This window comes from Pollicipes pollicipes, unplaced genomic scaffold (genome assembly GCF_011947565.3).
Source record: "Pollicipes pollicipes isolate AB1234 unplaced genomic scaffold, Ppol_2.1 Scaffold_2555;HRSCAF=2994_pilon_pilon_pilon, whole genome shotgun sequence".
Classification (NCBI taxonomy): domain Eukaryota; kingdom Metazoa; phylum Arthropoda; class Thecostraca; order Pollicipedomorpha; family Pollicipedidae; genus Pollicipes; species Pollicipes pollicipes.
This window is the reverse complement of record NW_023596136.1, coordinates 827,306-839,929: the sequence shown is the minus strand read 5'-3', so window position 1 is coordinate 839,929 and position 12,624 is coordinate 827,306. Positions and strand designations below refer to the sequence as shown.

Sequence of the window (12,624 nt, the reverse complement as noted above, 5' to 3'; positions counted from 1 at the left end):
TCTCGTTGTAGGGTGATTGGTGGTCGGTTGGATGTACTCCTTCATGGCTACGCTGCCCCTGGTCGGCATCGGCACTATCAGCACCAGGTAACCACCTCCATCACTCCTTCTGCGTTCGCCCCTGCGCTTGGTGACAAAACCCCCCAGCCGTGTGGCAGAAGCCTGCCCCGTCCCCTTGGGATAGTGCTCCAACCACGGCCGTCTGAAAGTCAAACGTACGCATGCCTCCACTGTCTCAGGAGCATACGTCCGATCACAACCATTTCAAACGACCACGACACGCCCGTCCAATCCCGCTCGTATATCGATCAGCTGACGGTCTGTCACGTGACTTATGACGGCACTACGGCAAACAAAACCAAACCCGTCCAGGCCTCTCAACGCCTTCAAAGCCCTAGCGCAGGCAATAACGGTGGTAGTGCTCTGCAGCGGACACTTAGAACAGGAGCGCGGCTGAATGTGCCCTACAGTGGTCATCTTGGTCTTGGTCTTTGTGTGTCCCTTGTGAATAGTCCTACAGTGCTTTAATAAGGTATTAGTTAGCTGAGCAATGCATCACAATGGCCGGCACGGTACAACTCGCTATGGTTTGATGCAAATGCGTTAACCTCACATAAACTTTTCTAGTGACCCAGTCTGGCCCCACGCGGTACGACTGGCCCTGGCCGGCGGCAAGCCAGTCGATAGGCTACATCAAAACAATTCAAAACGGGAAAGGAAGCTGCACATTGGTGCCTGGGTAGAAACATCAACAGCCATATAAACCTTCACCAATGACGTTACAATCTGGCGACCTGACGAAAAAAACGTTTTCTTTTCTCCAGAGTGTGTCAAGCTGCTGAAACTTCGTTTGGCTAACTGGAGCGGTTTGAAAAATTTTCTAGAAGCTTAGAGTAAAGGATGGAGGTGGGTGTGCTTTCACTGTACACGGGCCACCGCAGGTTAAAAACTGTACCACAAAATAACGCTGCATTGTGGGTACATTTGTATGCGTGCAATGCTAGCAGCATCGATGACCAGATTCACTTCATGTCATAACTTCTGCAGAGGATTGAAGTTTAGTTGACTAACTGAAGTGGCTGGTGCATGGACCTTGCACATGGCTGGACCATCAAAGTTATACGTGAGACGGCGCCGTTTCAACTTCGTTTGAGAACGAGTTTGAATCGACAACTTCTAAACGAGTTCTACTGAGTCCCCTATCTCAAGCCACGCAAGTAAATCGTTTGTCCAAAACTTAGCACGAGTCGATTGCAGATAGCATGGATGCTGATCTGGCTTTCGTTCTGTTCCTGAACAGTGCTGCTTGCACAGCATGAAGCAGATCTAAGTCTTCAAGGTTTCGAAAATTTAGATGATTTTCAAACTCCAATAGAGGCTGCCATTCTGGCCAGTATCGCCGTGATACCTCGTTTCAGACGGCCGGATGAAGATGTTGATGGCACATCAAGCGGCCTGCTGTGTCAGGGCCAGCAGGCGTAATTCGTCACGACCAGCAGGCGTGCTGTGTCAAGGCCAGCAGGCGTGCTGTGTCAGGGCCAGCAGGAGTGCTGCCGTCGCGGCCAGCAGGCGTGCTGCGTCAGGGGCCAGCAGGCGTGCTGCGTTACCGGCCAGCAGGCGTGCTGCGTCACGGCCAGCAGGCGTGCTGCGTCAGGGCCAGCAGTAGTGCTGCGTCACGGCCAGCAGGCGTGCTGCCGTCAGGGCCAGCAGGCGTGCTGTGTCAGGGCCATGCAGGCGTGCTGCGTCAGGGCCAGCAGGCGTGTTGCGTCACGGCCAGCAGGCGTGCTGTGTCAGGGCCAGCAGGCGTGCTGCGTCAGGGCCAGCAGACGTGCTGCGTCAGGGCCAGTAGGCCGTGCCGCGTCACGGCCATCAGGCGTGCTGCGTCAGGACCTCAGGACAGGGCGGGCCTCGCGCGGCCTGCCGCCGCGGGCCCTGCTGACGCACACTGAACGGGCGACGGGGCCCGCCATTCCCCAGAGTGATGTGTCGCCCAATGGGCCCCGCGGCGTAATTGGGATGTCAGTCGGCCAGCGGCATCCCCAACGACGATCACTTCACACACTCGCCGGTACACGCTGCTGTTCCTACCGAGCGGAAAATCCGGCAGTAGGGATCTTCTCGAGCGTGAACCGAGACGACGGGGATCTCAGTGGACGCCAAATTATGCACGGCACGCACCGTTCAAGACGAGACGAGAAGATCACGTATGCCGAAGCGGCAGACCGTTCGAATTCTGCGGGCGTTTTGGAAAACACTAACGGGTTCAAATTGGAGAAGCCCGAGTCTCCGTGCCCGGCGCGCTGTCCCTGTTTGCACAACAATAGCCGTAGTCATATACGAACCTCGCAAACGTTGCAAATGATACTGGAAAGTCCTGAAGAACAAGGAATATGCCGCGTGGTATATTGTCACTGACGCAACACACAATGTATTCCACAATGAAAGGCATCTTTTTTGTCGGAGACGCATTCATTAAACGTGTTAAGGAGGACCTGTTGTATGTTGTGCACGAGCGTTGCCCGCGCTACGGTGTATTTTTTAAAGAAAGAAGTAAAGCAGTCTTGGAGAAATGAAGCAAATAATTTGTCGTGTTTAAATAGTAAGAGCGGTTAAGTTATTTTAGAACATGACGAGTTTATTTATTAGCGTGACCCGGATCGAGGATAAGCGAACCGAAGCTAAAAAGAAAACGGAATGCGTACAAAGCTCAGGCTGTTAAGCTAAAGAAAGAGATTGAAGAACTCTTCTCTGAAGATGAAGGAGCTAGTTGCATTGAACACAATTGCCAGCAGCTTAAAGACCACTGGAGACTATGAGGGAAGTTAGTGAAAACATTTGTGACAGCTTACAGTCTGATGAAGAAGCTGCGATATTTGTGGAAGGAACGTATCAATTTACCGACGCCTGTGACGACCTGATGGTGATGGTATCAAAGAAAACAGGACAATAATGCCACTGAAAAGACGAGAAATGAAAGTGCCTGTACAGTGAAAGGAATAAAACAACCGGAGCTGCCAGTGTTCGAAGGAAATGCAGCCAATTCGAAGATTGGGAAGCTGTTAATTTATCGAAGCATTCATTGGAGACACTGAAATGGACCCGAAGTTAAAATGTTATACCTGAAAAACGGCTTAGCCGGTGAAGCACTAAAACTCGTAGAAGGCTACAAACCATCCGAGGGCCGGCTACAGAAAAGCTAGAGAGCAGCTGAAAGAAAATTATGGTGGAAAAACGAGACGAAACCATCACGAACTCAACAAAATCCGACACTTCTCGCGCATCGCTGAAGGAGACACGAAGCGCCTGGAACAGTTCGCCGATCGCGTGGCCTGTCTCATCACCTCACTGAAGGAGATAGGTTCAGTTAGCGGCCAGTCTGATGTGTTGGCTTATCACATTCTGGTGGCCGAAAAACTTCACCCTTCATGTGTCAAAAAATATCAAAGATGGTTAGGAACAGCAGGCCGTGAAGACAGCTTCGAAACCTTCGCTGAGTGGCTAGCTGAACAAGCTCGGCTTGAAAAAAGGGCGAAGGAGATGACCAAATCAGAAGACGAACCAGAAGCAATGAGATAAAAAACAGAGGAAGAAGAGCGTATGCCACGAATAAGATCAGCAAGTCACGTGATGCAAGTTAGGCGCAAGCAAGCTGCTATGTGTGTCAAGCGCGTCACCTGCTGCGTGACTGCGCGGAGCTCCAAAGCTGGGATGCATCGAGAAGATACGGATTTTGTAAATCAGAAAGGATCTGTTTCAGACGCCTCAGCGGAAAGCACCGCGGCGTCACGTGCAGGTCATTCCCAAGATATGCGGCTGATGGATGTGGCGGAAGCCATCACACTTTGCTGCACGCGCAGCAGCAGGAGCAGCACCAGTAGCTGCATCGTATGCCGAGTGAAAACCAGTCTGTGCAATGGCAAAATGTTACTGAAGTAAAAGAGCTTTACCCATTTCGATAGGCAAGTGAAAATAGTTGGATCAGTTCCAGCGGTGCACTGAGAAACTTGAATAATCCCAGTACAAGCTACAACACGTCGACCTCAGAACCCAAAGTGACGTGTGGGAAAATAGCCGTCCAGACTGCGCTTGTAGTGGTACAATATGGACATCATTCGGTTGTGCTTAACGCGCTGCTTGATCCCTGCTCAGATGCCTCATTCATGACGAAGGCTGCCGCGAGTGAGCTAGAATTCGATGGAGAAGAGCAAGTGCTACAGCTGGGTACTGTCAGCGGCACAGAAGATGTCACCATGAAGACGGGCATCGTGAAGTTGTCAAGTCTCCACAGCAGCTACGAAGTGTCAGTGAATGTTTACGTGATACAAAGTCTCGATGGTGCTTCAGTGCGTACTAACTGCAACACAGTGAAGAAGCGGTGGCTGCATGTGAAAAACCGTACCATTCCCAATATGAAGAACAGCAGTGTCGACCATCCTCATCGGTCTGTGTGCGGAGACAACTCAGTTATTTGTCCCGCTTAGCTCCGTGAAAGGCGCTGCCTATGACCCAGTGGCAATTTTGACTCCCCTGGGCTGGACAGCGTTCGGCTTTATCAAAGAGAAACACGTCGGATCTGAATTCTCTGACCTGAAGATGGGGAAGAACGTGACTCACGTGTAAAAAACACTGAGGACTCACTTCTGAAGAAAAAATGTGAAGAGGAAGTAGAAGCGATTAGGTCAATGGCCGATTTAGAGGTCATTCAAATCAGAGTCAGAAGAGGGCCTCATGTCACGTGAAGAGCAGGGGCGCTGAAAAAGGTATCGGAGCCACTCTCGTACAGCGGTCATCGGTACCAGGCGGAGGTCTCGTCAAGAAACGTAGAGCCACAGCTGATGAGCAACTATAGCGCCACAATGCAGCGTCTTGTGCGGTTGGAGCAATCTCTGAAGCGACTCGGTGGCGAGCTGCCGGCCAAGTGCGGTGAAATTCTTGAAGAGTACGTGAAGAAGGGTTACATGTCAAAAGTGCCCGTCTCCGAAAGGACAAACATCAGCGAGAAGGAGTGGTTCCTGCCACATTTTCCAGTCATCCGAGAGGAGAAGGCGCCAACAAAAATCCGGATTGTGCACGATGCAGCCGCTAAGCATCGAGCAGTGAGCCTGAATTCGCAAGTTCTCCCTGGGCCGTCTCTCTACACACCGATCTCGTCGAGACGCTGCTCGGCTTTCGGCTGCACTGCATTGCGCTAATTGGCGACGTCTGCGAGATGTTTTTACAAGTTGAGATCGCGTCAGATGGCAGAAAAACCACCGAGTGCTGTGGCGAAATATGAAGGACGAGGGGCCCACAGTATACGAAGCAAACCTCTGGCTGTTTGGGAACGCGGCCGCTCCATTCGTCGCACAGTTCATACTGAAAGAAAACGCTCGAAAAACATGCAGAAAAGTATCCACTAGGTTCCGATATGCTGCTGAAGCACTTCTACCATGGATGACGGGCATTCAATCGTTCAGGATAGAACAGGAGGCCATCGAAGTTAGGAAGCAGGTCAGCAGTATTCTCGAAGATGGTGGGATGAAGATTAGAAGGGGGTGTCAAACAATGCGGAAGTGCTGAAAGCGATCCCCGTCGAGGATAGAGCTATCAGCTCGCGCCACTTCTTTGAAGATCAGGGCTCGGTGCCGACGAAAGACTCTTGGAGTAGTTTGGACAACAAATGAAGACCGCCTCTCCCTAGACACGTCAAAACGAGAAATCCTGTCTGAAAACTTGACCAAAAGGACATGTCTGAGGGAGATGGCTTCTGTCTTCGACCCACTAGGCCTGTTCGTGCCACTCACCATTCGACCAAAGATGCTGTTTCAGCAGACATGGATCAGCGGAGCAGACTGGGATGACATACTGCCGGGCGACCAGAAGCTGAAGTGGTCTGAGTGGTTTGTCGACCTGCAGCAGCTCAGCAGTCTCTCGGTGCCGCGCTGCACTCATCCTTTCTCAGAGGTCACCCTTCAGGAGATTCGCGTGTTCTGTGACGCGTCAGAACAAGCATATGGCGCAGCCATCTACGTCGTGTCCGAAAGTGGCAGCGAACGATCCTCTCAGCTCGCGCTGGCACGCGCGAGGGTGGCGCCGCTAGCGACGAAGCAGACAATCCCAAGACTGGAGCTGATGGGCGCACTGCTGGGATTAAGACTTGTGAAGACGCTGTGCACGGCAATGGGAGAGAAAATTGAAGACGTGCAATTTTGGTCTGACTCGATGGACGTGCTATGCTAGATTCGAAATGAAATCTGCCGTTTTCAGCCGTTTGTCGCTCACAGGGCATCAGGGATTCATGAGCTGACAACACCCAAGCAGTGGCAGCACGTGCCAGGGTCAGACGAGCCGGCGGACGCATCCACCAGGGGCTTGACTTTAAAGGATATTTCGGAGAGTCAGCTGTGGTGGCATGGAGCCAAGTTCCTGCTGAGAGACGAAAGCGGATGGCCACGGAAGAAAGAATTCGCCACAGAAGAGTTCAACCAGTCTGAGATCAAGAAGGACCAGCAGAATAATGTGTTTACTGTACGAGCTCCGTCGGGTCCCAGCTGGCGGCTAAACCCGGCAAACTTCTCAAGCTGGACAAGACTGTTGAGAGTTACAGCCTGTGTGCAGAGATTCATCAGAGTTCTACGCGGGAAGATCTCTCAAACGAGCACCTCTCCACCGGACAGAGAACTGAACCCAGGGGAACTAAAAGAAGCTGAGAAGATCTGGGTTCAACAAGCGCAGAAGGATGCATTCCGAGATGAAATAGAGGAGCTTCGACAAGTGAAGATGTCGGGCGCACGACCGCAGAGAGCATGCCGCCGGAGTACTGTGAAACAGCTCAGCCCATTCTTAGATGGAGATGGGACCATCCGGGTCGGCGGCCGACTGCAGCGATCAGAGCTAAGTTTTGAAGTCAAACACCCGATGTTTCTGCCGAAAAAAGCACGTCATTAGCAGGCTGGTTATCCAGCATGTCCATGGAGAAGCTGAACACGGACTTGGCGTAGAGAACACCCTAGCTGAGCTGATAACGAGGTTTTGGATTCCTGCAGCGAGAGAGATTATAGTCTTTGCGCACGCAGGTGCGTTACGTGTCAGAGGTTACAGAAGAAGCCAGAAACACAGTAAATGGCGCCGATGATAGATGCACGGGTGCGTCCGTCTCTCCGTCCGTCTCTCCGTCCGTCTCTCCGTCCGTCTCTCCGTCCGTCTCTCCGTCCGTCTCTCCGTCCGTCTCTCCGTCCGTCTCTCCGTCCGTCCGTCCGTCCGTCTCTCCGAACCTTCGACAGATGTGCTGTTGACTATGCCGGACCATTCTGGACAAAGCAGGGACGAGGGAAGACGCGACAAAAGCGCTACCTTTGCATTTTTGTCTGCCTGCAAACCAAGGCTGTGCATCTGGAGATGGCCTACTCACTGGACACCGCCAGCTTCATACGCGCTCTAATGCGGTTCATCTCGCGCCGAGGTCGACCAGCCGAGATCAGATCCGACGACGGGAGAAACTTTTTGAGGGCCGCTAAGGAACTGAAGAGAGAAGTTCATGGGTTCAACATCGATACGATTCAAAGGGAGCTCTCGAAATACCCCACGAAGTGGGTCTTCAATCTTCCTGGCGCACCCCATTTCAATGGAGTGTGTGCAGCGTTGGTCAAGGTGGCCAAGAAGGCGCTGGTGAAGACTTTGGAACGAGCAAATCTCGCCGATGGGGAGCTGAGCACAGCGCTCTGCAGAGCTGAAGGACTGCTCAACACCCGCCCATTGACAGCTGTCTCGTCTGATCCAAGCGACCTGCCGCCGCTGACACCGGGAGAATTCATCACGGGCCGATCAAGAGTTGAGATGACACCTTTGACGAGCACAGATAGTTGCAGCCCTCCAACAGTGCTGGAGACGGTTGCAGCAGCTTAGCACAGAGTTCTGGCGTCGCTGGGTACGTGAATACCTGCCGACTCTGCAAGCGCGATAGAAATGGACTGAAGTCAGGAGGAAACTGCGCGAAGGAGAAGTGGTTCTGCTTATTGATCCCAATGTGCCGCGAGGAACCTGGCCGATGGCGCGAGTCGAGAAGACGTATCCAGGACCAGATTGCGTGGTCAGAGTGGTTGATGTGAAGACGTCAAAGGGACTATTCAAGAGGCCAGTCACCAAATCATCCGCTTGGAAATGGAGCAGTGATGTTCTCACGGGGGATGTAAAAGTGATGTTCCAAATGACGAGAGGGGTCATTCAGGGTCGGGGGAGTGTTAAGGAGGATCTGTTGTGCACGGGGGCCGCCCGCGCGACGGTGTATTTTTTAAAGAAGGAAATAAAGCAGTCTTGGAGAGATGAAGACAAGAATTTGTCGTGTTTTAATACATAACGAGTTAATTCATTAAGCGCTTAAGTAAATTATAACGTAAAACACAACGCGAGGACATCTTACAACAAAACGATAAATGAAGAGTGGAACTACGTTTTGTTTTATGTGCATACTCCTATCCGTGATGCTGAGCTGTCACAAATTCATCGCTTAAAATTGTCTCCACATTGTACCCAAAAACACTGCAGTCGTATGGACCTGCATTCCGACGCCTCGGAGCTGGTTATGCCGACCACACTGTGTGACCCGGCTTGGGAACCGACTGGCCGGAGGCGGAGAATGACTGGTGTCTGGCTAATGAGCCCCCGGGCCAGGCGTCTTGATTGTAAGCGGGATAGGCGGAAATAAGCCTCGTTGGCTCCCGCGGGAAGGGAGGTCTGGTGACGTAATGACGTCATGCGTGGGGTAATATGGTAACAACACAAGCAAATAAGAACGCTGGAGAAAAGGAGAGGGGCGTGAAAAGGCGAAAAACAGAAGGACAGAAGATATAGCAAAGTTATTGGCTAAATCGAGCGCCAGCACACAAAAACAAAAGAAAGAGCTCGGTGATGTGGACAGAGCTGATGGGACTGAAACGAAGGCTGAGAATGTGGCAGATGATCGACCAATTTCGCGAAGGATCAAGATGACTCAGCGTGGTGGCCGCTGCCACGAGTAAAGCAAAACAAAATGTTTACGTTGTTATACAATACGCTGGTAGAAAGCTGTGGCGGCCGATAGGGGGCGTTGGTAACGACAGCTCCAGGCGACACGCCGTAAACCATTTCCAGCTAGCCCTGAGCAAGAGCAATGGAAGGCGTGTAGCAAACCCCACTGGGTTTCAATCGCACCATTTATGTCCTTGCGGCTGCGTGAGCGCGTTGGTAACCCATGGAACGGACAATGGGCCGCGTTGGAGAAGATGACGGGTTGGTATGGCGGTCATTGCAAGAGGTTTCGCGAAACAGTGCCATTTTCTCTTTTGTTGTTCCTTGCAATAACATAATCTCACGTGATATTTGTTGTTGGTTGTTCAAACCAAAAGCGGCAATCGCAGCAGCGAAACTTTGTCAGCTTTATTTTTACAACTTGCAGCGAAAATGTTGGCAACTCTAAAAAGAGCGATTAACTCGTGCGCAGCATTGCTGGGCGATTGGAAGAGGGTGGTTATGGCTAAGACCGCACGGATCGTGGGTTGGGCAAGGGAAATTAACCTTGGATTTTAAACTATTTACGTATGCAGTAATTGCGTGCGGGTGCATCTGTTAAGGGTCTGGAAGCTTAGAATGAGAGGCACGAATCGATGGGAATTAATGGAATCCGCCTGTGTTTGATTGGTTTCGTACCGTTCATTTGGTTTTCGTACTTTCGATTTGGTGGTTTTCCTTTAAGTTTAGTACTTTCACCAAGGTTGCTTGCGTTTTTTAACGTGATTCAAGTTAGGTGCTCGCGCAATTTCGCTTTGCGTGGGTGAGAGATGTTGCACAGGGAAATGCGGAATCCCCAAGGACCCGAGAAGCTATGTCATCGGCAAGACCTGGGGAGACGTAATGAATAAGGCCTTCACAGGTTTGAGATGATTACCCAAGAAGACGACCCAAGGAGGCTGATGTCGGCGTGCCTGCCAGGTGGTTCCGAGAAGACGCACCGGGGAGACGTGCATGAGGCTGTATTCAAAGGAGTGTTAGAGGACCGCCCGGAGAGACTGTCCGGAGTCATTTCGGAAGGTCTTAAAGGATAGCCCAGGGAGACAATATTGGGACTGCGTCGTGGCAGCCACGAGAAGGAGACCCAATGAGATGGCTTGAGGCTACGTCCCTGATAGTTTTCAAGTGGAACCGACGTACATCGCTGCGCACACTTGTATGGAGCACCAGCAATTGCAGGATCGTATAAGCGCCCAGGAACCTTGGCACAACCTAGATTTGAACTTGGGCCCCCACGTGGAAACCGAAGTCGCTAAGCAACCGGCCATTTCTCCCCTGATGATAATCTCGTCAGGATTGGGAGGGTGTCCCGAGAAACGACCATGAGAGATTGCCCGGGAGAACTGGCCTCGACGGGCTTCAAAGAGGGCCGATGGGACAGTCTGCTGTGGGGAAGCCACTGCGGACACCGTTCAAAACACACATTGCAATGCGTCAATGTGACAGAGCCATCCACCATAGCCGACTCGTTTTAGATACCTGTACGGCTTCAACGGCTGTCTGAGGATGTACCTGAGGTGACTGGCTGCCTCGCGACCGTCCGCTCCGCAGCATATGCCTGCCGATGGCGCGGGACGCGACTGACAGGGCCGGCATCGCATTCCTGCTGCTGCTGCTGCTCGGCAACGGGGCAGCCTTCCTGCTCATCTCCTGGTTCTACCTGAGGATGTACTGCAGCATTTCACACGTGGAGAGGGGCCTGGTGCGGCCTAACGACCTGAAGGTTGGTCACGTGGTCGACTGGGTGAACGCAGTGGCTGGCAGTTTTGGTGATGCTCGTGTTTGATGCTACCTCATGCCGCATACATGCCGTTTCCAGCTGCGCATCTTCATAAGTCATTCAAATCACGTATCTGCCTAAATAGGGACTGACATTGTACGGTGTGCCCAAGAGTCATTCGATACATTGGGTCTGTGCTCTCTCCTCCCCCTCCCTCTCCTCCCTCGTCGCGGATGCCATCATGCGATATTTCGACGCTACATGACCTAAGGTGTTGAACGAAACGTTGAGTCCCAAGACACAGCACGGACCTGCAGTAAACGGTGGACTGCGATAACAATGATCGAAGGAGTGGTTTGTGGGGGTCACCGGTGGAATGCTCCTCCAACGCTTCGAGAGCTGCTCGCACTTCGCCGCTTTTCCAGGTGGCGAAGCGGATGGCGCTGCTCGTCTTCACCGACTTCGCGTGCTGGGCGCCGATCGCGTTCTTCGGCGTCACGGCCATCATGGGCGTGCCACTCATCAGCGTCACCAACTCCAAGATCCTGCTGGTCTTTTTCTACCCGCTGAACGCGTGCGCCAATCCTTACCTGTACGCCATCTTCACCAAGCAGTTCCGGCAGGAGCTGCTGCGGCTACTGGGGCGCCGTTCGCTGTGTCGGCCACCGGTGTCACGCGGCAGCGGCGGTCGCGCCACGCGCTCGCGCCACCTGCTGCCTCAGCTGTCGGACGGCTCGCGCAGCGGGCTGACGCAGCCGCGCAGCGCCAACACGCTGCTCGAGATGTCGTCCATCCGCGGTGGTCGCAAGTCGTCGCAGGACTCGGCGGTCGAGAGCCACCTGCCGGCGGCGGCGGTCGAGCAGCCGGCGCTCAGCCCCGTGCTCGAGTGCTCGCGCACGTCGGACCCCGGCAGTGTGGCGCCGCCGGGCCACGCGCCGCGGCCGGACGGCGGCGCACAGTAGACGGTGCGGACCGCTGCGGGGCGGGGCGCGGCCAGGGCCGGTGGTCGAGCGCCCCGGATCAGGCTGTGGCCGGGCCATGCGCGGCGAGCCGCAGTGGAGGCGGTAGGAAGGGGCGGGGGGAGGGGGAGGCGGGCCATACCGACTGCTGCGGAGCCTCGGCTCGGTGAGGTACACGGCTGCCCGATGGGGTCAGTTATCGATCCGTGCCGAACAAACTGGACGACGACGTGGACAACGACGAGCGGGCACGCAAAGGTCTGATCGACCCTTCTGCCACATCAGAGTGCTGGCATCAGCACAGCCTGTTGCAATCAGCGGCGTATAATTTACTGGACACAGACTGGTCCCCGCATGGTGTGGCACTTCACTCTTCGCCGACCTAAGCATGCGGTGCTGTCCTTTTGGATGCAGGCCGGCTGGTTTGCACTCCAATGGACAGACGGTGAGCTGACTGGCTCATCCCTACGTGTTATTTCGCCCCTTTTGTATTTCATGTATGTATTTATTTGTGTGTGCGTATATCTCAACGCATTGTAGAGACTATGATCATCTGATGACACGCGCGTTCGCGCCGTATTGTTACAGAACAGTGATAGAAACTCGCGCCTCACCCTAGTGCGAGTTATGTGATGCTACTGCCGAGAGATCTCGTGTACAGGTGAGAGGTACTCGCCCTCCGAATCTCACGGGTGTCTGATTGGCTGACGCTGATTCGTCTCGGTGTCTGATTGGCTGACGCTTGTTCGTCTCGGATGTTTCCCGTTTGCCCTTCTCAGAGGGTGTGAGACGATCGTCCTTCGGCTGACAGCGTCGGCGCGGGGCCAGTCGCAATACATGTGATACGGTAGGCTGAGCGTCCGTCCTTCGTGTGTGCCTCGGGCCGGACGTGGCTGGTCGAAGCCAGCTGGGCGTGGCAAC

General features: G+C 53.4%; 1 protein-coding gene across 1 annotated transcript; it reads left to right on the top strand.

The window, feature by feature from the left end:
* The first annotated feature begins 6,944 nt into the window (after positions 1–6,944).
* On the top strand, positions 6,945–11,706 carry LOC119107233 (lutropin-choriogonadotropic hormone receptor-like). The gene is made up of 3 exons (XM_037230650.1): positions 6,945–6,976; positions 10,576–10,747; positions 11,170–11,706. The coding sequence occupies exons 1-3, from the start codon at positions 6,945–6,947 to the stop codon at positions 11,704–11,706; spliced, it is 741 nt and encodes a 246-aa protein (XP_037086545.1).
* The last annotated feature ends 918 nt before the right edge of the window (positions 11,707–12,624 follow it).